Source organism: Desmodus rotundus, chromosome 2, assembly GCF_022682495.2.
Source record: "Desmodus rotundus isolate HL8 chromosome 2, HLdesRot8A.1, whole genome shotgun sequence".
In the NCBI taxonomy this organism is placed as follows: domain Eukaryota; kingdom Metazoa; phylum Chordata; class Mammalia; order Chiroptera; family Phyllostomidae; genus Desmodus; species Desmodus rotundus.
Window position 1 is genome coordinate 141,628,773 of NC_071388.1, and position 26,753 is coordinate 141,655,525.

At 40.8% G+C, this 26,753-nt stretch overlaps 1 protein-coding gene across 15 annotated transcripts in view; it reads right to left on the reverse strand.

Annotated features, from left to right (window-relative positions):
* The window catches only part of NEB (nebulin), a 197,269-nt gene that overhangs the window by 61,044 nt on the left and 109,472 nt on the right, over positions 1–26,753 (reverse strand). For all 15 annotated transcript variants that reach the window (XM_053918664.2, XM_053918673.2, XM_053918671.2 and 12 more), the window contains exons 84-111: positions 26,577–26,684; positions 25,004–25,315; positions 24,017–24,220; positions 23,221–23,325; positions 22,550–22,657; positions 21,475–21,786; positions 19,342–19,545; positions 18,895–18,999; positions 15,276–15,380; positions 14,863–15,174; positions 14,088–14,192; positions 13,399–13,497; positions 13,099–13,200; positions 12,850–12,957; positions 11,947–12,258; positions 10,243–10,347; positions 10,029–10,133; positions 9,555–9,662; positions 8,680–8,787; positions 8,464–8,577; positions 7,884–8,081; positions 7,384–7,488; positions 6,566–6,670; positions 6,367–6,471; positions 3,215–3,322; positions 945–1,058; positions 427–624; positions 16–120 (exon numbers count right to left, since the gene is read on the reverse strand). In XM_053918664.2, coding sequence (XP_053774639.1) covers positions 16–120; positions 427–624; positions 945–1,058; positions 3,215–3,322; positions 6,367–6,471; positions 6,566–6,670; positions 7,384–7,488; positions 7,884–8,081; positions 8,464–8,577; positions 8,680–8,787; positions 9,555–9,662; positions 10,029–10,133; positions 10,243–10,347; positions 11,947–12,258; positions 12,850–12,957; positions 13,099–13,200; positions 13,399–13,497; positions 14,088–14,192; positions 14,863–15,174; positions 15,276–15,380; positions 18,895–18,999; positions 19,342–19,545; positions 21,475–21,786; positions 22,550–22,657; positions 23,221–23,325; positions 24,017–24,220; positions 25,004–25,315; positions 26,577–26,684 — 4,179 coding nt within the window. The remainder of the gene's footprint in view (positions 1–15; positions 121–426; positions 625–944; positions 1,059–3,214; positions 3,323–6,366; positions 6,472–6,565; positions 6,671–7,383; positions 7,489–7,883; positions 8,082–8,463; positions 8,578–8,679; positions 8,788–9,554; positions 9,663–10,028; positions 10,134–10,242; positions 10,348–11,946; positions 12,259–12,849; positions 12,958–13,098; positions 13,201–13,398; positions 13,498–14,087; positions 14,193–14,862; positions 15,175–15,275; positions 15,381–18,894; positions 19,000–19,341; positions 19,546–21,474; positions 21,787–22,549; positions 22,658–23,220; positions 23,326–24,016; positions 24,221–25,003; positions 25,316–26,576; positions 26,685–26,753) is intronic.

A 26,753-nucleotide genomic window follows, 5' to 3' on the forward strand; every position in this document is an offset into this window, starting at 1 on the left:
ACAAGGCAAACTCACATCGTTGCGTAGATCATAAGCGTGTTTGGCATGGAGGATTTCAGGCGTGTCCCAGACATAGCACCCAATGCCTTTCAGCCAGTTGAGGTCATCCTTGTACACAATCTGCAGAATGGAAACAGATGGAAAGGATTGGCGAGATGAAATTTGGCTGTAAATGTAACACCAGAGACACGTGCACCCTCTGGACCAAGGTTGACTTCGTGGAATGAAAAGCAAAAAGCCTTATGCAATGAGGCCAAGGATGCTGTGGAAACATTGGCACACAGAGCCCTGCTCCCAGGGGGACCTCTGACCTTAATCAGACCCATGGGCACATAGGAAAGCCATCCTGGAGGAAGCCATCCTGCTTCACGTCAGGGTGGGTATGTGGGGCTGGGGGGGGTGGACCTGCTTAAGCAGTGGGCTTACGTCACTGATCTGGTCTGTGACTTTCCTGACGTGGCTGTTGACTTGCAAGTCGGGGTGGCAGATCCACTCATGGAGGTGTAGGCGGTAATCAATTTCACTGACTTTCTTCTGAGAATCCTTAGCAGTGACCAACTCCACCATGTCAGGCACAATGTTGATTTTCATCTTGTTCTTTTCATACACGGATTTGTACAGACGCTGTGAAGTTAAAATGACATGCCACTTGTCAGGGAAATTGTGCATGGAATCACAGCCATCTACGACTTTCCTATACACCGGAGAAGTCCAGACGCCCAACTTATAGCAACCAGTAGGGGGCAGAGCAGGGACTGGCGCTTTCCGACACTTTCTACAGATTCGTGTAGGCGGGAGAAGCAGCGTGGGCTGAAGTAACCCCTGACTTCTTCACATGCACACAGTCAGACCATACGTGTTGTTTAATAGAAACCGTTCTGACTTACAGCAGATGGCTATATTACTTGGCTTTGATGTGAAGGAAGGCCTTAGAAATTACTCACATCGATGTTAAACTTGCCAACTCTGAGACACCGCGCTGTATTTGGATCATCTTCAACACTTTTTGGTAAAGTATAAAGAGCTTTGAACTTCTCGTATTCTTCCCGATATTTGACCTATAGAGAGAAAGCACAGAGGAAGAAAGGTCGTTCAGGAGAGTAGGGGGTCCAGCTGTCACAATAGCATGAGACTTAATAGGAAGAGCCCATCTCTGAGTCCAGCCACCTTGGGGCCACCACTTCCGTGAGTCCCTTTCCTCATCTGTGCACAGAGGCAGAGGCACAGCAGCTGTACCTGCCACAGGTTATCCTGGGGCTTAATCCAGACTGTGTGTGAAAGTGCTTTTGAAACTGTACAATTTCAGTTACTGTTGGTAATTCTTCCATCCCAATACTAGGACTTGTGCTGCTACTACAGCTACCGCACTTCGAGGATTACGTAATTTTAAATGATCTCTTTTGTGATCATGGCTTTGCTTTTCTTAATCATAAGTGAAAGAGGAAATATGTGTTCAGGAATTCCTTTGTTTTTAATAACTGACAAACCTGGCACGTAAGAGACACAATCTTTGAGTTTTAGTTTCTATGTGGTTTTCCAAAGATACAATGCAATCAACTTCCATGGGAAAACTAACGTTTAGTTTGCAAGTTGTATTGGTTTTTATTTAGTGCTGCATAACTTCTTGGGTTAGGAGGCAAGGCCTTACAGAGACTGAGATACAGTCTCCTGGCACACAATAAAAATAACAATTCTCTCACAACTGGGCCTCAGAACAGAGGCCCACATCCCTGTAAAAAATGGGAGATGGGAGTATTTGTGTTAGAATTCTTGCAAAGCTCTTCACTGACTAGAAACCAAAGAAAATCCCCATCAGAATTTTCCAGATTATTAGTTCACATACTTCTTATACCTAACCCATTCCTCAATTATAAAGAGGGTAGTATTCAAAGGCACCCTTTCAGATGAGATCGGGCGCATTCAGGGTGGTATGGCTGTAGACTCAAAGGCACCTTTTTAGAAAACTACTGTTGGAACCTTTCTTTTGGAGGATTAATTTCTCTGTGTCCCACCTTGTTCCATGAACAACTTCCCAAGAATCAGACCTCTATAACTTTTTTCATGACAAAAAATATGAAAATAAAAATAAATCCTTCGCTAAGCTTGCTAAACTCCTATTGACAAAGTTTCTCTTCCCAAGTGAAAAGTTTGCTCCTTTGGGCTAGTCTGTTTGCAGTCTTCCAAATAGTTGGAGATGGGAAAAATCATATGTACTAGTTTTTCTCCAGGTAAGAATTAAATTAATTTCATGTATTATACAACAAGGTCTTTTTTTAAAAATTATGTATCTATAGGTCCAATAGAGGTTAGTGAAATCAACTTTCTAGGTCACTATCATTTTAAATGAATAGAATAGAACTGAAATGATCGGAGTGCATTGTTTTCCGTGGAGCAGCAAGTACTCTTGTATAAAACATTTCTGTCAGAAGGGACTCACAGAGACTCCAGCTGTGCGTGTGTTGACTTGCAATATAAAATACACTTCTCACTGTGGGTCTTGATAAAAAAAGTTTTGAGAAATATGGCCTAACATGTTATATAAAATGTTCACAATTAAGGAGGGAAAGTTCCTAAAAGAGAACCGGGTTTATTAGAGCTCCAATGAAGGTTACAGGGAATTTTCTAATAGGAGGTTTTACTTAAGAACACTTTAGGCATAAAGGGTTAAAGAGAACAAAACTTTGTACTATTTCAAAGAGCTCATGTGATTTAGGATTTTTAACAATCATGTCTGTACCTAAGAAAAATTGTTCTTTTTTTATATTTCATGGTTATAAAGATAATTATTTTCTCTTAAATGACTTATTCAGAGATGGTGGAATGACGAGTTATCACATTTACTGGTTTATTTTTGTACTACACCCCACACAATTCCATTGGAAAAGAGTCTATTTTGTGTGGCATGGTATGACCTCTGTCTATCCCCACTTCGGGCTGATGTCATTTGCAGGCAATCTGCCAAAAAGGCCACACCTCTGTCCTTCGTACAAGTGTTTGTGATTTTCTCTGGACTTCGGGGCCCTTGAGAAGAAGCAGCAAGTGCACAGAGCTTGCAATGATCGAGTGTCTGGGATTCTCTGCTGGTGTGTACATGCCTATGTAAGGGCTGGGGGTGCTTCTGGGCAGCACATGTCCCAGCCAGAGCAATCCTGGAGTGGAGAGACGGCGAGGGCAGAGAGTGGGCAGGAGGCTAGCACACTCATACTTCACGTACCCTGCTGGCCAGATCCTTCTGGTTCCTGGCGTGTGTCAGGGACATGGTGTTGGTAGGCAGGATGTAGCTGGTGGCTTTCACCTTTTCCCAGATTTCCTTGTACAGGTTCTGTAGGAGTTAAAAACTTTCTTGTGAATATGGAAAAACATATTCTGGTTAGCTTCAGAGTAGCAGGTTTCCCCCTTTGTTTCTGCCCTTCTCAGACATGCCAGAACAACCCCAGACCTTCTCCCTCTGTAGCCTCTAAGTACCCCACGCGAATCACTGGTTCAATGCCACGACCACACTTATCACAGTTTGACAGTTAGCAGAGCTTTTGATGCCATATTCATTCCCCATAGGTCTAAGAATTCCTGGAGGATGGAAACCACTAACATTTTTTTTAAAAAAACCTATTTACCCTTCTCTATTTTTGAGTAGCTAGTAGAAGCACAAAATATGTTTGTTTTCATTCCTGCACATTTATTTATCCAGGAGAAATGAAAACTTACATACACACAAAAACCTATATGTAAAGGTATATAGCAGCTTTATTCATGATTGGCAAAAACTGGAAACAACTCTGATTCCTTTAACTGTGAATGGATAAACAAACTGTGGTACATCCATGTGTGAAATACCATTCTGCAATAAAAAAGAAAACTACTGATTCATGCAGTAGTTTTGTGCATAATACATAAACTGATTTTGCCAGGAGAAGGAAGCTAGACCCAATGACTACATGCTATGCAATTTCATCCACACGACGTTCTGGAAAACAGAACACTTTAGGGATAGGAGACATCTCTGCGGATGCCAGGAGAGAGAGGAGAGGCCAGCAAGAGAGAAACTGGGAAACTACAGAGAATTTTTTTGTATCTTGACTGTGGCGGTGAAATTACATGACTGTATTTGTCAGAAGCCACAGCAGTATATGCCACAAATAGTGAGATACACTTTTTGTAAATTAAAGCAAAGGAAGATCCAATCAGAACGAAGGAGGGGACTAAAATGGAACACAAACTGTAACAAATAAATCTAACTGTATTACAAATGCGTAACCAGACTACAGAGATGGAAGTGGGGAGAAAACAACTAATTTAAGTGACTTTGGAAAGTGGAATTTTGATGGGATGCTCTAACACCATAGACAAAAAGAACTGTATACACAGTACTGCTCTAGTTAGTAAATCTGTTTCTCGCAGGGGTATAGCTTAGCAACTTGAAAATACTTTATGTGCATACAAGGGTAGCGCAGATGAGTAAATATATCATAGATAATGAGAGCCAGGCTTTTCACTGGAAAGGAAGAAGAAAGTTACAAGTAGGAGAAAGATGTTACAAACAAGGAAAGGGAGAAGGCTCAAATGAACCCCGTGGTGTTGAATTGCATTGGGGGTATCAGTATGATATAGCTGGACAAATACAGAAGTCAGACATGTAAGTATACAGTGGTTGGTATACATACATGCATTTCTAAGCTCTGTGCACCTAAAGGAGCATAGCAATGACATCCCAGGAGCAATGAGCACACCTAGTCTTAGATCTTGGTTTCTGAAATACCATTCTCCAATAAATAAACTAGGGCTCTTTGGAGAGAGGTTGATTCTAGGTCTGGAAATGGGGAAACGCAAGGTGAGCATGGAGCATCTTGTGGTGACAGGAAGTAAGAAGTGCTCAAAACACACGATGATGGGGTGTGTCAGGTGGACACAGGAGCCACCCTGAAAGGGCTCCCAATGGCCAAAGCTGAAACAATTTGAGTAACAAAATAAATAACAACAGTATTAAACCAAATCCCATGAAATAAAAGAAACATCATGATCCCAAGCTGTTATAAACAAGTGAACAAACAAACAGGGAAGGAGGAATAGTGTTCCTTACAGAAGAATTCCGGTGAATAAATGTAGGAGGAATGAGGGACACAAAGTAACCAATAAGCATGTTTCACGGTGATAATGGTTGCAAGATCCATCAATATATGAAAAAAAGTTTGAGGAGAAGCAGGATAGTCGCATAGTCTCAAAGGATCTCCTCCGTGGTATTTACTAATAACAAAGGGAGAAATAGAAACTCGATGGTGGAGAAGCTCATCAAAGAGCCACTTAACCAAGTGATGAAGGACAACATCGCCAGTTACTGACATCACGTACCACCTTCGGTGATGCACTGAGAAGGGCGCATCACTTCTGTGTTCTTCTTAAAAGATATTTTATATGCTTATGTATAGAAAGAGGGGAAGGGAGGGACTTAGGGAGAGAAACATTAATGTGTGAGATAGACACGGAGTGGTTGCACACTCCCGATGCGGGACCTGGACCACAACCTGGGGATGTGTCCTGACCAGGAATCGGACTGGTGACTTTTCGCTTTGTGGGATGACACCCAGCCCACTGAGCCACACCAGTCAGGACCTGTCTTATTCTCACCAAAAGTGCTCTTAATTTAATTGTGTGAAAACTTCATATAAAACCAAAGGAGGGACATTCCACAAAATAACCGACCAGTACTCTCCCAACAAGCCATGATCAGAAAAGGATGAGGAAAAGGCTGGGAAACGAATGGTTTAGAGGAGGCTGTGGGGTCACGAGAACCGAGTGCAATGGGGTGTCCTGGATGGGCACCAGAACAGAAAGAGCTTTGGTGGAAAAACTGGTGAAATCTAGATCAAGTCTGTAATTAACATTCCAGCAATGTTAATTTCTTAGTTTTGATCACTGTGTTACAGAAAAGAACTATGGGGAATTCTATGCAATATTTTTAAAACTTTCCTGAAAATCTCAAATTATTCCCAAATGAAGTTTTAAAAATGTGTGTTGAATTTAATCAGTTGAGATGAGGAAAAAGAGTGCCTTGGTTGGTCTGTAAGCCACTGGCTACTAGAGAAGCCAGAGAAGGACAAGTTCAAGATCAACAAAGAATAGCTTCAACAGTACCTGCCTGCAATGTGGAAGAAGTGGCTGAATTTGTGTCAAATGTATAAAATAGTGCAATATTCAAATTGGGGCTCATCTAATTGTAACTGGGAGGATTTATGAGATAAAGTAGAAATTTGAAGGTCCAGGAGAAAAAACTGGACAAACTTTTGGGAGTAAAGGCCTATCCCTTTTATTTTCTTATTGACTCGAAAGGGGGCGGGTAGCTCAAATGAGAGAGAAAAAAACTCCACTCACACTGCTGTAAAGATTCTTCAGATTTTTGATCCGGTCGTGATCCACTGTTTCTAGTACTGTTGTATATTTGTCCTTATTCTGATGATAATTTTCTTTGTATCTCACCTACAGATGAAAAAAGGCGGGTTATTCTTTTCTGTTGTAAAACGTGTGGACACAAATGATGGCTTGTTCAGGAGAAAAGACAAGAAAGACGCACCTCGCTGGCGTTAATGCCGCTTTGAACAGCAGTCACGTACAGTGGTGTGTCTGTGACCAAGTTGTAATTTTGTAGATTTTCTTTACCTGATGCCGTGTATTGTAGCTGTGAAGAAAAGCAAAAGTCATCTAAAATGGTAAAATACAGGTCTGCAGTCAGCTTTGGCCGTTTGTGCCAACTTAGATGTGCTCTCATCGGTAGCCTGGCTTCCTGCTTTAATCCTACCACAGAGGCTGCCATTGCACAGCCCTGCAGACTCCGTGTGGCTGTCAGACCAGCAGCTGCTCCTGACCGAGAGTGAGGCCCGGATCTTTGCCGGCCCCGCCCCGTTTTGTTGTCTCTCCCATGCCCACGCTCCACCCGACTGCAGCCCCTTGGTTCCGCCATTCTATTAGTCTGCCCCGTCAGAGCTGAACCGTGGGCTGGGAGGTTTCCCAAATATCTATTTTATTACTTTACAGCTTACCTGCCTATGGTCAAAGAATGCATTTGCATTCTACTACCTACCAGTCAACCTGATTGACCAAGGTATTGATGCTCAAGACTGGTTTACTATGAAACACTTCCCAGATAACTTTCTGTTAGAAATGTCTAATGCCTTAAACTATTGAGAGACTTAACCAGAAAAGATCCAGCACCAGAGCAGGCCACCAGGAGAGGTTTTACTGGGCAGGGGGCCTTTGGTTGCCTTTGATCATGCACTGTTAGAGCAGCTTTCTCTGCCCGGACACAGGGAGAACCTTGCCAATGCCCCATTGAGAGCACCATGGGCTCCTTTGGTCCACAGACAGTTAGTTAGTCTAGGAAGCCCAGCTCACCTGACTCTGGAGGTCATAGGATTTCTTGGCCTGGAGGATCTGGGGTGTGTCCCAAACATAGCATCCAATGCCTTTCAGCCAGTTCAAGTCGTCTTTATACACATTCTGCAAGGAAGAAATGGTGAAAGATAATAGGTACTAAATGAATTTACAATTGAACATTTTGATGATTTCCTATCAGCTCTTGGTTGCACATGGTGCTCAGTGGTCACAGTGTGGACTTCTCAATAGCTGGGAGGTTTGTAATACTCTGGCCTGTGGAAGCTTAGGAGGAGGACAGTAGCTAAGTTTTAGTCTCATTTTCAACAGACTAAATATTAAACATAGGTGTCTATTGCTCAGAGGGAATTATTACACCAAAAAGTGGTTACTCATGCTATTGTGTGTTGGATAGCATAAGGGTTTATGAATATGGGGATAATTAGAGCATGGCAGGGGGTGGGGTGCAAGGTAGGGCTGGGTGAAGCCTGTAATTAGGTTCAGCTGCAGAAGAGACATACATCACTCAAGATCTCCTGTGCGTTTCGGACCCGGATAACATTGGGTTCTTCTGGAAGAGATGTCCACTGGTGGAAGTAGTGCCGGTACTCCAGGTCACTGAGAATGTACTGACACTTTTTGGCCAGCACATGATTCATCATGTCATTGGGGATATGAACATTTGCTTTGGTGTCTTCATAATTTTTTCGGTAGTTCAACTAAAGAGTAATATTTTTTTAAAGACAAAAATAAGAAAGGAAAATGTAAAATATTTAGGTCAAACTCTTAGGGTCTTATTTCCAATATAGATCAATACCTTGAGGATAGACAGATGTTAAACAAACAATGCTTTGATATATTCTTTAAAAAAAATCCCCATCCTTATATGACACAGGGCAAAAACTGACCGTGTGGTCAAATACAGAGCCCCCACTGTGTGGTGTTGAAGGAGGAGGGAAAGGAGGGGACTCAAAGCCATCACAGGCTAACTGGCAGAGGTGGGGGAGAGCCTCAGATTGCCTCATTCTTCACCACCCCATCTGCAGCTAATCTGGAACCCAGAGGCAGATCAGAAATAAAGTTAAAGTGAATTTTGCTTACCACACTCCTCATCTTTTGGAAATCCAGAGAGTGGACCACCGCAGGGAACTCACTGATTTCTTTTCCAGCCAGGTAGTGGCCTTTCTGCTTCTCATACGTCTCTTTGTATTTCAGCTGTGGAATAGGTTCAGCGTTGAGAACCACTGGGATTTTCTAACCAATCCTTGTTCCCCAGTAAAGACTCTCAAATCTATGAGAGGATAAAGTGCTACCAACCTCGCTGTTCACGTAGTCAGCATGCTTGGCTCCAACAATGGGGATGTAGCGTTCGTCCAAGGTGTAGCCGTAGGCCTTGGTTCCCTCCCACGCCCCTTTATACAGTATCTAGAACAAAGAAATGTGTGTCAACAAATTTTGCTTTCAGATACCACTAAAAAGAAAGTGGCAAAATCAAGGTAAAATATCTATGCTTAAGGGCAAAGCTTAAATCTTTATTTACAACTGTTAGTGTGCCTAACTAAGAACAAGGCAGTCTTTTGGCTTATTGCAAATGAAATCTACAAACTCTGAGGCACTATAACTAAGGTTAACTATAGCTACAGTTCTAATAAAAATGAAAACAAATTTGCTCCTAGGGAGAGAATCGCTGAAGACTGTTTCCCACTGAGATTGAACGCATGCACACTGCATGCACACTTATATCATCTTTTAAATTACCCAAGTCCTCCTTTCCTTGATTGGAAATGTTTGTACATGATTGCTGGGGAATTAGCCAACTTTTCTGTCTCTTCTCTGATGGTAGTTGCTCTGTCCTGTGTGCACCCAGAGCTGATATAGCACGTGTTGCATTATTATCTATCTGTTTGTGTGTCTGTTCCTCTCACTTGTGTGAATTCCCGAAGGGCCTGTTCATTTGAACATTAGCTCCTCAGCGCCTCCTACAGTGCTCTGCACAGCACAGCAGCTCAAAAAAACCCCCAGCTGAACAAATGCTATGTGGTCTGATTAGTGTGCTATTTTTTAATAAACAAGACTGAACACAATAGAAATAATAGATCTTCAAAGTTCAGTTGCTCACAAAATCATCCAAGAATATGAATACTGACAAGAGCTTAGGAACTGAGTCATATATCACATAAAATGGAACTTACAGTACTGTAAAGTTTTCCCATGTCTTTGGAGTGGGTGATGTACGGTGTCTCCGGTGAAAATGTATACTTGCCCTTTAATAATTTATTAAATGTTTCTTTATATTTTATCTAAGGAGAGAAAACAAAACCAAACCAAACCTTTAATTACTGTGAATTATATTTAAAGCTCTATAGGTCTACCTAAGCAAGATATAATGTTTACATTTATTTAGAGATTGAAATGAACAAATGGACAAGAGATTAAAATGGACTAATTTCAGTCCGTGTCAGCTAATACAGTAGAATAACTTGGACAAAAACATGGATATCTGAAAGTGGATACAGTTATACCACCTACTAGTGGCTTTTAAGACATTCTCTCCCAAAGATTATCTTGTAACCCCTTCCCCCTCAATTTCCTCACAAGCCACTCTGTTCGGTGATACACAGCTAGCTCCCAGTCTATGTGCCTCATTGCACACAAAGCAAACTCACATCACTTTGATTGACGGAGTTAATCTTGGCCAGGACAATCTCTGGAGGATCTACCACACTTGTGAAGTTAGGATAGTTGTCAAGGGCAGCCTTCTTATATTTCACCTGCAAAGAAATAGAGATGATGCAGACAGGTGTCCCCCTATAGAGTACCTATCCCTACATGGTAGGTAAGGAGGCCAGGCATTAGGTAAGAATAACAGGCCTTGTGTACCTGATTCACCAGTTCTTGGTTTTGAGTAACCCTCACATGCTCCACAGAATCCAGGGGGATCCAGCCAATGCCTCGGAGCCACTCCAGGTCAGCTTTGTAGACAATCTGAGAGCAGGAGGAGAGACGTGATGCAGGGAAAAGTGAGCCAGACACAAGGTTACAGATAGCAGATTAAAAACAATTTCTTCATCCTTAGCCAGTGTGGCTCAGCTGGTTGGAGCACGGTCCCGTAAACTGAAAGGTCACAGGTTTGATTCCCGGTCGAGACACATGCTGGGTTGAGAGTGGGTTCCGGTAGGGGTGCACAAGAAGCAACTGATTAATGTTTCTCTCACATCAATGTTTCTCTCCCCCTCTCTCTCCCTCCCTTCCCCTCTCTCTAAAGTTGATAATCATGTCCTCAGGTAAGGATAAAAAAATAATATAAAAAATTTCTTCAGCTTTTAAAGGATTTCAATCTCTTGTAGCTGTTGTCTCACTGATTGACTTGTGATTCATCTGTACAACTGAGCAATATTTGAACCTCTCACTGTGAATGGCGCACTGTGCTGGGTGCTTTGAGGGATAAGCATCCGAAAGGAGCCCAGGCACAGAGAGAATGCATTTCCAAAGCGGGAAGTGTGAGTGCTGTGAGAGCAAGACCGCTCAGTGCCCTGGGGTTAAGGGCAGGGAGCCGGCGTTTACAGCTGTGAATGTAAACGAAGGTTTTACCAAGGAAGTGGTCATTTTAAGTAAACTTAGTATATTTAGTTACATAGAAGTCCATGGGACATTTAGAATAAAGGAAATTACACGAGTAAATGCTCATGGATTATAGGGTAGGGGGATTTCAGTCTGTGTCAAGTTAAGCTTGCTCTACACTTCCCCGCCCAGCTCCTGGATTCTCCCAGCTCAGCCACAACAAATGATGAGGAGTTACTAATCTGATTCAAGTTCCACAATGGTCCTTCGCACCCTGGGAGGTGGGAGGGTTAAGTTCAGCACCTGCGTTACAGGCAGTCTTTCTGTTTCTGGTTTGGTAGTGGTGAGGAGACCCAGGAAAACTCGCTCCTTGGGGCACCTGAGCACGGTGCCAATGCATCGTTTCTGTTCCCTACAGACCTCTGGTGTCAGGAAGAGATCCTGATTCAGGCTTCAGTGCCAGGCGGCCTAAGTCACATCCTCTATCCTCGCTGTACCACAGCTCCACATGAGAAATTCTGGGCCCTCATGTGGCTCATCGGTATTTTGCATCCCTTTTGCTTTGATTCTTTGCAAGCAACTACTTCCTAAATGCCTTGAGGAATGACATGCCTGGCAAAGCAAGGATGGGACATTTCCAGGGCCATGACTATTCTATCAGGCAGTGTAGTCAAAATCCCAATTCGGTCTCAATTCCCACCCAAGCCAATTATTGTCTTATATCAGCTGATAATTTTTCATGCAAATGTGAGTGATGAGTTGCTAATGCGAGATGGTATGAAAGCAGCAGGCTTTTAAAAAAATGACCTTGAAATCAGTTCAGAAATGCAGCCAGTCGGCAATGCGGTCACACAACCCCTGCGCCTGACCCTCCTCTACTTTGCATCCAGCTTCCGTCCCCTCCAGGAACAAACTAAATATTTACGGCTTCAACTTTCAAAGAGTGGTGGCTCCCGCATGCTGCTTACAATCCGCAGGCTACAACATATGTTTCTGGATAATTACGAAATGAAAACCACTCACATCGCTCTGTAGGTCATAGGCCTTCTTTGCCTGAATAACGTCGTTTTGGTCAGGATGACATGTCCATTGGTGCAGGTAATGATGGTAATCAATGTCACTGGCAAGAGCCTGCCCCTCCTTGGCGGCCAACACCGACACCGTGTCAGCAGGTATATTGATTTTGGCCTTTGTTTTATGATAGTCCTCCTTGTAGAGTCTGTCGTTCTGAATCTGGCCTGCGTGCTCAAACCACACCAGCTTGGGGTCGTCTCTCATGGTCGGAACACCCACATAATGACCTTTTTGCTTTACGTGTTCAGCTTTGTATTTCAGCTGGTGGGACGAAGCACAGAGATTCCCTCAGTTTTTACAAGCACACAGGGCGGAAGGGACTTTGAATGTCATCAAATTCAGCCCCCAAGATTTTTGTGCCACACCCCCCCACCCGAGAATAAATAACAAAAAACACTGAAACAAATAAATAAAGATAAGAATTCATCGACTTAAAAATGAGAAAAAAGGCATTCGTTTTCTAATTCTGGCAATACTATATTTGAAGGCCTGGAGATCTTAGGAAAGTCAGGGAATAGAAGAAAAAGTGAAGGTGGTGATGAATGTTAACCAGACTCATTGTGGTCATCATTTCACAGTATACACAAATATCAAATCATTACGTTGTGCACCTGAAACTAAAAAAATAAAGAAAGAAGAAAAAGTAAAAGCATCAAACACTAGCCTTTGAAAAAGCCAAGGGAAGAAACAAAGGAACTCCCAAAGCCCATGGGAAACTGACCAGAAGGGAGCAGGCACCCCCATCAGCCGACAAGGCACACCCCACTGTGCTGTGCGTTGGCACAGCTGGGGTGCCCCGCGAGCAAGTTCCAGCCTTCTCAAAGTGTGCCCATAGCAGGAGGAATCAATTACCTCGCTCTGAACGTCTTTGCAGTGATGGGCGTGGACAAAGGGCACAGCATCCGGAGGCAAGATGTAACCTGTGGCTTTTTGTTTCTCCCAGACTTCCTTGTAGAGGTACTAGAAGACAAGAGGGCCACAGTGAAGCATTAAACTGAGAGGTCACCGTGGAGGGATACATCGTGTGCACACATCTCTGACAGTTATGACAAGGCCCTCTGTTCCCACACGAAGTCCCAGACATCCGGGTAAAAGCCATACCGGGTCCAGTATCCGGGCCGCCTCCTGGACAGTGTGCAGCAGGGGGGTTTCTGTGAAGGTGTACTTTGATTTGGTGTCATTCCAATTTTTCCGGTATTTAATCTGGAAACAAGAGGCAAGGGGTAAGTCACTTGATGCTAAGAAAACAAAACGTAAGCAAATGCTAGCTAGCATCAATGATCTCAGTGATTACGTCTGTATCCCAGGCGATGATTGCATGCTGAGTGCAAGTAGGCGGAGAAGCTTTGGAGGTGACATCTATAGGACTGGGCAATTTTAGAATGACAGCCAAGTACTTACATCGTTTAGGATCTCCCCACTTTGTTTCGCTGTGACATAATCCACTCTGTCATCCACAGGAGTAAAGTTCAGCGTTTCGACTTTTGTGCGATATTTACTCTATGGGAAAGAAAACAGACAGTTGTTGTCACTGGTCCTATGTGAGCTGAGAACGACAGGCTAAATTTAAGGATCCTTTTCTGCTAGAAGCATAGAGCGCCATATCCAAATGGTGTCTTCTTGGCAGTTTGGCTTTCTTCTTAGCATGCTATTTTTTAACAAACGGGCTGGCTTCTTATATCTCCCACAGATTTTAAAGTAGCAGGTTTGCTTAGCTCCCAAAGTCATGTAATGGATCATTATACACCTTATAGATCATTATATATCTTATGTGCATGATATGCTCAACACATTTTACCAACTGGACAAACTTCTCTCAAATATTTTCCTATTGCTGCCAAAATAAGTTTCTCATTTATACAGTCCCAAGCATCAGTGAGTGTGCTGGACTTTGTATTATGGATGTGGTCCTATAGTGTCATAGCAGCAGTAGAGATTATTTTGGGAAAAAATGTACTCTTGGCTTAAATGACAGCAATTGAAATTGTTGAAATTGTTGGAATTGTTGGTAGGGTATGGCTAAACTGTGGCTTGTGTATTTCTATTCAGTCGTTCAGGATAAAAGATGGCAAGAGAAAATGCAGGAGCACCTCACTGAAGATATCCCCGGCATATTTGGCATGATTGACGGAGACGGAGTCGTTGGGCATCCACCCGATCCCACGCAGCCATTCCAAGTCGGCCTTGTAAATAGCCTGTGAAAACAAGGCCAGGGTCAAGTCAGCAACCCTAGCCACAGTCCTTTGTTCTGTCCATGGGTCTGATGGAGAAATACAATTTAAGCATGATACACTCAAGCAGCCAGGAAGGTAACATAAGTGATTAATTAGGAGGCCAGATGGTATGATAAAATAAAGGACATACTTTTTATTTAAAAGACATTAACTGCAATTCAGCTACAGGTTATTGTTGTCAGGGCTAATACACACTCAGAGCTTCATCCTCTGATTTTTCAAGAGAAATGGGGAACCCTAGACTTGCACACAAAATGTCCTGGTCTAAAAACCTCGGCAACCTCAAAATTTTTACACATTGTGTCAACTAAAAAGCATGTCTGTGCCAACGTCCTCTCCATGGACTGCCAATATTTTACTTATGATATAAACCTCTGTTGCCACTTAAATTCTATAGAAATAATATAATTGTCCTTACCCTGTAATGACTAAGAACTACATTCATGTTACCATTTATTTCTTGACACCAAGTCTAGAGATGATTTTGATATCATACTATACGGTGTAACTAAAACCAAATTCTTGGCTGTATATAAGACATAAAGTTATGACATGAGGACTTAATGACATAAACTTTCTGGGAGTCATGGCAAAATAGAGAAGAGCTCATCCTGAAATGCAGGCCACTCACATCGCTCTGCAGTTCGTAGGCTTTTTTGGCCTGAATCACGTCGTTCTGGTCGGGCAGGCATGTCCACTGGTGTAAGTAGTTGCGATAATCAATGTCGCTGACCAGGATCTGGCATTTTTTCGAATGCAAGATGGAAAGCATATCCACAGGGCTTTGGAACTTCGTCTTCCATTTGGCCCAGTTCAGCCGATACTCTCTTTCATTCTGAATCTTGCCAGCTATGAGGGCCCACCGGATCCTGTTGTCGTCCCTGGCTGTGAGGGTGCCCACGTAGTGGCCCTTCTGCTTCTCATGGTCAAGCTTGTATTTATACTGGAGACACAAAAACAAAGCAGATGGATCACAGTTTGTTCTCTTGATGCACCTAGGGCATTTGCTTAAAGAATGGAGACGTTAAACAAGGCCACACTTACGTCACTGGCAATCTCCCTGGAAGCCTTGGCGGCCTGTATTGGAATGGCATCCAGCCGCACGTCGCAGCTCATCTTCATTTCCTCCCAGCCTTCACGGTAAATTTTCTGGAGAGAACAAAAGGCATCATTCCAGGTTCAGATCCACCAATACAGCCAAGGGCTCTCATGGAATTATTATTAGAGGGATACAGTTTCGAAGTCCCAGAACCAGGTAAAGAAAAGAGAATAGATGAAGGAATCATTCTGCATTTGGCACTGAAATATAAAATCGGGTCGGAATCCAAGTATCTGGGCGTGACAAGAGTTCTTTCTTTTTAATTTGAGCCATAGCCTCGAAGAAGTTGTTCACGATTTATGTAAAAGAGTTTAGTTGCTTCTGGTATTGCTAGCTTTGGGGTAAATGTATGGTCAGGCATTAATGGGCTATTATTGAATTTCTTTAATTCAATAATTCAATTTAAAAATTAAATTCAATTTTGTAATCTTCAGAATTATAAACTTTTTACATTTGTGGGGTTTTCCCCCCAATATGATTTCCTAGATCTTATGCGACTGAGGACGCACATTGTTTGGGGATGTTAGAAGTTCCTGCTAAAGCACGATTGGGAATTAATAGACATTTTAAAAAAATGTAGTCTTTTTGTTTGTAAAGAGAAGTTAATTAATAAAGTGACTAGTTTACAGATAACTTAAAAAATATATGTTCATATTTAAATAGGCACATTCTGTATTGACAATGTCAAAAATTACTCAGAAATAAGAGTAATTTACATGTATAATTTAGAAAACATACCCATCAGTATGGGATCTTGAACAGTGCAGAAAGGACAGGTGAATTTCAATTGTCAGGAATTTCACGGCCTTTGCATATCTGAACCATGAGTTCTCAGGCAAATTTTGTCTTTGTAAGCATTGATATGTTTTATAGGAATTTTTATTCAAGCTTTTGCAGGAATTTGGGTGGGCCTATTTTCACAATTGACATTGTTTTCTGTGCAAAATAAAAAGTATTCTTCACATTTAAATGTATTATACTAGAGAACATTCAATGAAAACTTGTCATGTTATTTTAATTTATGTTTTATTTTATTACATATATTATTACATCATTTTTCTTATGGCTTACTTTTTGTTTGCTTATATGGTCAAATGTATATTTTTAAAAGATTTTATTTATTTAGTTTTAGAGAGAGGGGAAGGGAGGGAGGAAGAGAGGGAGAGAAATATTGATGTGCAAGAGAAACATTGGTCAGTTGCCTCTTGCAATCCCCGAACTGGGCACCTGGCCCATAATCCTGGCACGTGCCCTGACTGGGAATCGAACTGGCAACCTTTCAGTTTGCAGGCCAGCACTCAATTCACTGAGCCACACCAGCCAGGGCCAAATATCTTTTTTATTTGAACTAAAACAATATCTGGCTTGAGAACAAACTTCATCTACTAACTTTGAGAACACAGACAAATATCTTAATCGTTTAAAGTCTCATCATTCCTATCTGATAAAATAAAATAACCATATTTTACTCATGTGATTAATTTGAAGATTAAATGCATCAATTTAAAATGAATTTGCCTGGTTACCTTTAAAACTGTGTACAAACATTCTAAAACTGTTGTGCTTTCTAAATGATGGAGAGGGTTTTAAATAGCGGCTTTTATAACGATTATAATAATGGTGACACCATATATAAAAATGTACATTTTGGTTAACATGCAAGTAGGATGTTTGCTTTCTTCCAAAACACAAGCCATTCTCATTAATATCTACCTGTCTAATAGCTAAATATCTAAGGTTAATAACTTTACTTTTGGCATAGTTTCAAATATTAGCCTTGCTTATATCATCATATCAATGCTAGGGTTCTGGTATTTCCAACTGAGAAATTCATCATGTGAAAGAGAACACATGAGACTTCTAGAATTTTCCTGCCACAGATGCTTCTGGATCAAACCAAATTGCTGAGGAGGCCATGCCGAAATGAAGAGCTGACTGCCTCTCCCTCCAGTCACTTGATAAGAGTACTCTGCACCATGATACTGATTCAGGTCCCCCCCAAAAGGTAGCAGTGCCCTAAATTTTTGGTGTTTTTCTCAATCCTTGAAAACATTAGCTCCCAAGGGGCTCATTATAATAGAGCTGATGGTGCACAGTTTGGCACATGGTGAGGAATCTGCTTGCCAGGCTGCTTCTCACACAAGATGTATTATTATTATTATTTTTATGAATAGAATTTTAAAAAATTGTATTTATTTTCCATAACCATTTAGTCCCTCTGCCCACCCCTCCAAAACAATCACCACACTGTTGTCCATGCAAATGTTTCAAACGATGGTGAATTGCACTAAGATAGCGTTCTTCTTCCAAGGTCATACTTATTCTACACAGAAGAAACTTCTGTGGCCCACAAAGGCAGTATCTCCTTGAACATAGCTGAACTGTGTAGTTAGCCATGTAACTAAATTATCTCATTTTATCTAACATATTTTTAAGTTGATTCCCTTGTTTCTCCCCGGCATGCAATGAGTTATTCTGAAAATATGATAATTTTGTCTTTTTCCTTTCCAAAATTTATCTCTTATCCTTATTCTTACTCAATGATTTTGGCTTGAAAGAGAAGCTTACTCAGCTAGAAGCATGGGACGAATGTTAGTGGACCTCCTTATTTTATTCCTGACTTGAATGAGAAGCTTAGTTACTGAGCATGAGCCTGGCCTTAGATTTGAGATTTATTCTTTTAGTTAGATCAATAAAATACTCATTTATTCTTATTTTGCTAAGATTTGATTTTAAAAAATAACAGATATTGGGTTTTGTCATATGTCTTTTTGAATCTGATCAAATGAGCAGATTTTTCTCTTTTGTCCTATTCCATAATTAGGTTTCTGAATATGGAATCCCCTTGGAATTCCCGAATGAAAGCTAGTCATTTGTGTTATATATTTATGTACAACTGAATTTGATTTGTTCATGTTTTATTTAAGGTCTTCCTCATTATTGTTGGTCTAGTTTTCATTTGTGAAACTATTTTGACAAGTTTTGGTAACTGTGGTGGCTCTTCTTTCTTTTGGGCTCCAGGGTAGTTTGTTTTATTTTGTTTGTCCTCAAAGTTTTGATAAAGAATTCTGTGAAATCATCTGGGTGACCTTAGCATTTGAGAGGAGAGAAGAAAGTCTTTAATAACCCTCTTAATTTCTTTCTGGATGCTTTTATTCTTTTTCTGAGGTCAATTTTGGTAATGTGTAATTTCCTACAAAAATCACTATGATTCATTAAAATTAATGTGCAGAGTTTTGCAAAGAATTCTCATACTCTGAGTTCATCTGACTCTATCATTAATTCCCCTTTGTTGTTTGTGGGTCTCTTTATTCCTTTCATCTTTCTTGTCCTTATTCCCTTCTTCCTTCTCTCATGTTGGCCCTGGCTCACCAGTAACTGACCCTGCCCAGTGCCTCCGAGCCAGGGCCTGCTCCTTTCCTCACTCCTGGTCCAGGCCCCATGGAAAGGAGTCTCACCTGCCTCCTCCAGTCCATCTTCTCTCCCTTGGCTATGGAGAGGTCCACTGGAGTAGCACCAACTGAGTCACTTTTAGACAAAAAGGGAGTCTGTTGCAGTACTTACATCGCTCACATTTAGAGCATTGGCTCTGGCGAGATTAATTTCTGGAGTATCTGGCATTATGTGGATCGAAGTTTTATCTTTGTCCCAAAGTTCTCTGTACTTTGGCTATGGAAAGAACAAATAATAACAAACTTACTTCATAATCTGTACTTTTGCTAGTTCCAATAAACAACTTTCAATTTTTCTGATCCAAAATCTTTTCATATTAAAATACAAACTTCCTGAGTCTTTTCACACAAGTTACTCAGATTTGATATGCAATCTGTATTAATACCTTTTATTGATGCTTAATTTTTTGTTTAAAATTAATTAAGTACTAATACGACAACCCTGTCAACATTAGTTATTAAAATCTTTGTGATCATCAATATTATTATTATTAGATTACCAAGTTATTTCCTTTATTTATAAGATGAATCTAATTTTATTATAGAGAAAATGACTTACAATACTAATATTTTCAGCATTTGATTTAGCCAGGACAACTTCCGGGGTGTCGACAATACTCGTGTACTTGAGGTTCACCACCGGTGTCCGGTAGACACTGTCTCGCAGGATCTCCTGGGCATTTTTGACTCTCAGGACTTCGGGAGACCCTTCAGGCATCCAGCCAATGCCGCGCAGCCACTCCAAGTCAGCCTTGTAGATAGCCTGTGAGAGAAAATAGGATTAGCTAGAAGAGGTTTCAAAAACACTGTAGTAAAATAGGGAAGCAATTTGTATGTTATATTTTATCTTCCACAGACCATATTAGACACTGAGCACTGTCCTGATGAACATAAGCTGTCATTTGCACAGCAGTGTTCTGTTCTGCTTGTTTTCTGTTGCAGCGGGCCTATGTTGGGGTGCAGGCGCACATTTTAAAAAGCAGAAAGATGTAGAGGAGCTCTCTGCTTGGGGGATGCATGGAAAATTTTTAATAATATTAAGTAATCATCATACTAGTCAATGTGGACTTTAAAAACAAGAATAATGGACTCTCCAGTAAGTTCTCCACCAGGCAGTCAGAATGATTTTGTCAAAATTTGTAATTCCAACCTGATGTCACAGCATTCCCCCATCCTGTGGCTTCCCATTAGTCTTAGGATAAAGATAAAAATCTTTAACATGAACTGGAAGGTGAGGGATGATCTAGCACAAGTCTCGACCTGTTACTCACTTGTGCATTCTGCTTGTGTTGACCTTTCAGTGTGTGGTTTGCATACAGCCCCCTTTGCACATGTTGGTCATCCGGCAGGAAAGTCCTCTGAGTCCTCCTCACAAAGCCACCTCCTACTCTCTCTCCATATCCCTACTAAATCAGCACTTCCTTAGATTAGCTTTGCCGCCTCTCATAGGGCCAGAGATCACTCCTTCTCAGCCATCTCATGCTTACTGATATTCTCTAACATCTATTCTTTGTTATCAATGTGAAACCCCTAATGTTCTCTAAAGGAACTTGGTCTTATTTCTTCACAATTGTATATTGAGTGCTTAGCACAATGCTTGGCACATGGTATGTTTAATACATATTTTTAAAAGGTAACTAAGACTTCAATCCCTACCCTATCTCCACAATTTTGATTTTAATTGGGTTTTCTTTTTCCAAGATAGCACCTCCCTTTGAGTTGGGATTTTCATTTTCTTGGTTATCTAAAGCTCTTTCTCCAGACACAGGTAAGTGGTTAACCATATAAAATTGCTCTATGTTAAATGCTAGTTATTAATTTTACTAAAAACAATGGTGTTCTTAAAATGATATTTTAATAACTAGTTAATAAAATACACATGCAAGGCTAAAAAGGTAGTAAGAGAAGCGAAAAATGTAGGAAAATTTCTACCTCAATGAAGAATGGCATTATATGTTTTAGTGTATAAAGTTTGATAGACATCCAGAATTCAAAAGAAGGGATTCTCAAAGAGGATTACATACAAATTTTGAAATTTCCCTTCTTCACTCTCAGTATACTAACACAGTTCAGATTAATGAAGAGACTGCACTTCTTTAGAAAATGCCTTATATCCACAGGTTGGCAATTCATTTCAAGTGATGGGTATACTTTCCTGTAGGAAGCTCATTCATTATGAGAAAGCATCTCTCGGATCTTAGGGGAACCTAGTTTACATAATCTATAAAAGGTATCCCTTCTATAGGAGAAATAAATAGCCTGAGGGGATTCATAATTTGTAAATATAGTGTTCATTCAGAACACTATATTGTGAAGCATACCCAGTTAAGGAAAACTAGTGAGTCTGGAGCACACTGCTAACTTTTTGAATTAATTTTCAGGAAGACAGCCCTGTCCTTCTTCAATATATAGTTGAAGAACCTTGACAATTCTTATGTCTAATAAACTACAAACACTGAACATGGTGACAAATCTATAGAAAAATTATGAAAAGGAAAACTTAACAATGACAATGAAAACTTTCTGAATAAACCCAGCAGTGAGGTAGGCAATTAATAAACTTGGTAATATACTGAAGACAAGCTTTTATGTAGGGAGAGTTGTGTCTTCTCAAGTACTAGGAGTGCCTAGGCAAAGCTGTGGAAGGCTTCCTCCCTGGGGAGTGGCTCACCCCTCACAAGCACACACTTACATCACTCTGCAGGTCATATGCTCTCCTGGCGTGGATCACATCATTCTGGTCAGGAAAGCAAGACCACTGGTGCAGGTACTGGCGATAGTCCATGTTGCTTGCTAACGCCTGGCCTTCTTTGGCAGTATTGATGGACACCATGTCCCCAGGGATGGAGATCTTGGCCTTGTGGTCATTGTAGGCCTTTTTGTACAGCCTGTCATTCTGCATCTTTAACACATTTGCTGCCCAGACCAGTTTAGGGTCTTCCTTGGCATTGCGACATCCAATATAATGACCTTTCTGTTTCTCATAAGCAGTTTTATATAGATACTGGTGGATGTAAACAGAAGAAAGAAGAGTTGTTTATTCAAACTTAGTTTTTCTACACATCCTGTTCAAAATAGCTCCATTCCCTTGCATGACTCTCTTGGGGGCGCTGTGAGCACCTCTAAGGCGAGAACTGTGCTTCTCGATTGTCCTCCGGTCCAGGCTTGTCCGGTGTTTCCCACACTTCAGTCACTGTTCGGCACCCTCACACACCACAAACGTGCCACATGTACCTCATACTTGAAGTCAACTTGATTCTTTGTTCACATAATTTATTTTTAAAGCGTAAACTTACCTAATTTCTATTTTAAAGTTTATAATTCTATCTAAATAGGATAAAAGCTGTATTTTTCTAGCACTCACTAAAACAAATACATAGCCATTTAAAAATGCTTGTTTATGTACTGCATAACCCTTTCACAGGTACCGCCTATGCACGTCACACTTTGAGCAGCAGCAGAATTCCTTCTACCCATAAATCCCTAAGTGCTTATAAATTAACTTATATGGAGAAGGTATTGGAAAGAAAATCAAAATTTGTGCTTAAACGTAAGAAGAGCAGAACTAAGCAGACGCATGAAGATCATCAAATTGTTGTAAACGTTGTTCTTGAATTCAGGATTTGAAAACGAGACTCTAATAAGAATGACCTCGATTTTACTTAAATATAATTCCTGAGGGAGTAAGTTAAAGATTAGGATGGAATTAATTCCCCGTGTGCCTGCTGGTTAGTGTTTGTTAAAGCTGGGCAAGGAGGAGCTCTTACATCACTGGCAATATCCCTGGAAGCCTTGGCATGCTGGATCCCAATGGCATCTGCACGCAGGTCATAACCGGTCATCTTGACGTCTTCCCAGGCTTGCTGATAGTGTTTCTGCAAATGGAGATTGCAATACCACAGTCAATCTGAAGGGGGAGCTACTGAGTCAGCATTACCAACGTGCTCAAGAACATGTTAACAGTTACACTGAAAATTAATCTCCCCTTAAGATTTATAAAATAGGCTGGTTTCATATTGAACTGAAGTTCCAATAGATTTCTAATGAAATTTAGTACTCTCTAATAACTTTTGCTTAAGCAAAGAAATTTAGGAGACAGTAAATCATGTGAAAATGAGAAAAAATATTGTTTGGCTTTTAAAAGGAAAAAATCAATGCCGGACCACTAAAAAGAGAACTGAATAGTACTATACATGCATATGTATGCTTATGCTGTGTTTTGGCAAAACCACTGCATTCTTCCTTCCAACAAAGATCTAAAGACATAGATCTCCATATTTTAAACACACATGTAGGCACTCACACACATTCGCTTAAAGACCAGAAGTAAAAGTAGCGGAGGGGAAATGCCCGTTGCTGAACTGTCCCCGGAGCACATGGCCGGAATGTTCAGTTAGGCAGAGCGCTGTGCAAACCAAGTGGATGTGTGGTGCCTTACGTTGCTGATCTGGATGGCGTTGAGTTTGGACTGCAGCATCGCTGGAGTGTCGGCTGGCACGTTCACATTAGTCTTCTCTTTGTCCCAGGCTTCGCGATACAACGGCTGGTAAGAATGAAAAACAAAGCATAATGGATTAGTAAATAAGTCAATTACAATATGAATAAAATTATAAGGACAATTAAAACCTCTTTGGAGGTTCTCCTATGTAAATATAGATCACATATTTTGACTTAGAAAGTGCCAATAGTAACTACAAAGAGGAATACATTTATGTGTAATGTAATATAAATGTAAAGTGAGTCAGACACAGTGGTGAAGTGACCCCTTTGCATTTATTCACGTGTACTTTATCAGACAGGTAAACCCACATCGCGGTTAACTTTAACAACCCACACTGCTGATAATGTCCTGGCTCTCTGAGCTCCAATAAACTACCATAGTGACTCATATTGCTGCCTCTTGACTTCTCAACTTATTTCATGACTGAAATAAGTGGCTATTTGGCAAGCATGGTATTAACTGGTTGACCTGCATTATACGCAAAGTCTCAGAATGTGTTAAAGCGCCTATCAGAATCTGTGAAGCACGAAGATGCCCACCACACTTGTATTGACCAAAGTGTTATCCAAGCAAATGAAATGTGGATATTGTTCATTGATGGACTATATAAAATTCTATCTGGATGCATGTATCTTCAAGTGTCTACTGCTGGTATGGGCAGTTTAAAGTTCACAGTTAGAATTTTCGCTGAGATTTCTTCAATGCGTGTGAGCACGTCATAAACCTGACTTACCTCACTGATCTGGAGAGCATTGGTCTTTGCCAGAATGACTTCAGGGGTGTCAGCAATGCTGGTGAATTTGAGGTCCTCAGGCCTTGTACGATACAACCTTTCATTGAGAATATCTTGGGCATTCTTCACTCTCACCACTTCCACAGAACCCTCTGGCAACCATCCGATACCCTTCAACCATTCCAGGTCTGATTTGTATACATTCTGCATGACGAGAGGACCACAGAGTGCAGGAGAGTCAAATTTGCCTACCAGAGCACAATGCCAGCAAACCACACTGTCTCTATTTAAGTCAGCTGGGTGGCCAATCCCACAAAATTCAAGGGTCAGCATTAAATGTTAACATTTGGGTGTTGTGTCTCTGGTGCACGTCTCTGGGAGAAGTTCCCAGTATCCTACAGGAATTGGAGCAGGGCTGATAAGGGGCATTTGGGGCATGACAGATAGCAACAACATAAAATCAAGGTCGAGCTGCTGTGCTCATCACTGGAAATCTGTCTTTTAGGTACCACTGGGAATAACAGCTGTAGGAATCTAGAAAAAAAATGTCCTTAGGTTCACGTACAATGAGAAAAAACTCATGGCTATGTGTATATGTACTTTTCTCTCTTTATAAAATATAAATATATGTTTTCCTACATGCATCAAATAAACTTGAAATTTAAAACTTTCTTATACTTAATCTTTCTGAAATTTAGATACCTGATAATGCAAATATACAGGATCAGAGCAACTGGGACTGAAATTTTCTACCTAATTACATAGAGTAGCAGAGTGATTTTCATCTTGATGTATAAGGCCTTGCCGCATGAGAAGGAATCCTCTATAAGATTTTTTAAAAAGTTCAGAAAACCTCTACTATCATGAAATGTACAAAATACGTTAGGTTCTATTAAGATTGCCAGTTAAATTAATTCCCTAGGGAACACACTGTGACCAAACACGCAGACACATGTCTCCCCCAGAGTCTGGAGCTAATATACGCACATCGCTCTGCAGCTCGTAGGCTTTCTTGGCCTGGATCACATCATTCTGGTCGGGCAGGCATGTCCACTGGTGCAGATAATTGCGATAATCAACATCGCTAACCAGGACCTGGCATTTCTTGGCTTGAACAATTGACATCATGTCCAATGGTGTATTGTGAATTCCTTTAGACTTCTCATAAGCTTTCTTATATTCTCTGTCACTCTGGATCTTGGCAGCATGTATGGACCATACCAACTTTGGGTCGTCTTGCAGGCTGCGGAAACCCACGTGATGGCCCAGTTGCTTACGGTAGCCTTCTTTGTATTTGTACTGAAGTTGTGAAGATCAAATAAAAAGAGATATGAAAATAAGGTATTAAGAGGATTTTTCATTAAATGTTTCAGAATATTTTCTTAATGTAAAATGGCTCAACATTGGCAGTTGTTATACACATAAGCTCACTTTAAGGAAATTAGACAGGGCTATTTAGATGGTTTTATAGAAGACGTGAGTATATCAGGAGGGAAACAGTATGGTGAACAAGAGTAATAAAAATATAATAATAGCTAACATTTACTGAGTAATCACCATATGCCAGACACTATTATGAGTGCCTCTAATGTATGTGGTTGATCGATAAGGTATTGCTGAATTTGTTGACAGTAGCAATTATAAGCTCATTTAATCTTCGCATCTCTACATGGTAGTACTTTTATTATCACATATTTGAGATGGGGAAAATAAGGCACAGTAAGGGTATCCATTGTCCCCAAGGTTGGTTGGCAGGTAGAACATTAAGTCAGATGGTCCCCAGAGAATACAGAAGGTACCTCAGGTAGGAAAAAGTCATGTGTAATTCAGGAGACAGACAGGGTGCATGTTTCAGGAACGGAAAGCAAGGTTGGGACAGTAGTAATACCTGTGGGCAAGAGTCTCCATCGGGTCCACACTTATCCTAAGTGTCTTAGGACTAGAGGAAGAATTTCTCTTTCTTCCCTTTATTTAGGTAACATAGGCAAGTTTGGACAAAAGGGAGCGAATGGGAATAAGGCAGATACTGTGCTCTGCTATGGTTTTTAGAGATAAAAATGAGGAATAAGAAGGAAGAAACAGCTGGACACATGAAATAAAAAAATAGAGAAGAACCTGGAGAAAGGGAACAAAGGTGGCTTAAAAATCTGGAACTGGGGTGGGGGGAGACTTGATAGGATAATTATTTTGACTGTTAGTAAGTTTTGAAATTACTGTTAAATGAATCAAAATGTTATTGAGAGCATCATACATAAGCCTTGAGTACAACCTTTTGATTATAAAGTGTGATCACATTCTTAAGTCTGCTTGTTTGAAACTTTCATCTGTGATTTATATTTATGTAGAATGTCATAAATATTTGGGGGGTAAAATCACATATACCCCCTCTATGTTTACCTTAATGTTTTTCTTCCCATTTTAATGTTTTTAAATGCAGTCTTTAGTGTAAGACAAAATGCAATAGTTTACAAAGATTTTTTTAAAACACCTAAATTCTTGAAAAATACTCTCCCTATTTGTTGCATGGAGGAGAAAAACCACAAGGAGACAGGAGCTGTACCTCACTGGCAATGTCCCTGGAGGCTTTGGCTTGCTTGATTTCAATGGCGTCTGCTCGTATGTCATAGCCTTTCTGCTTGGCTTCATTCCAGTCTTTCTGGTAGAGTTTCTATTGAGGGAAAACACAGGGTTAATGACAAGAATTGAAAATAAGTGAATATACCCAAAGTAGTCATGT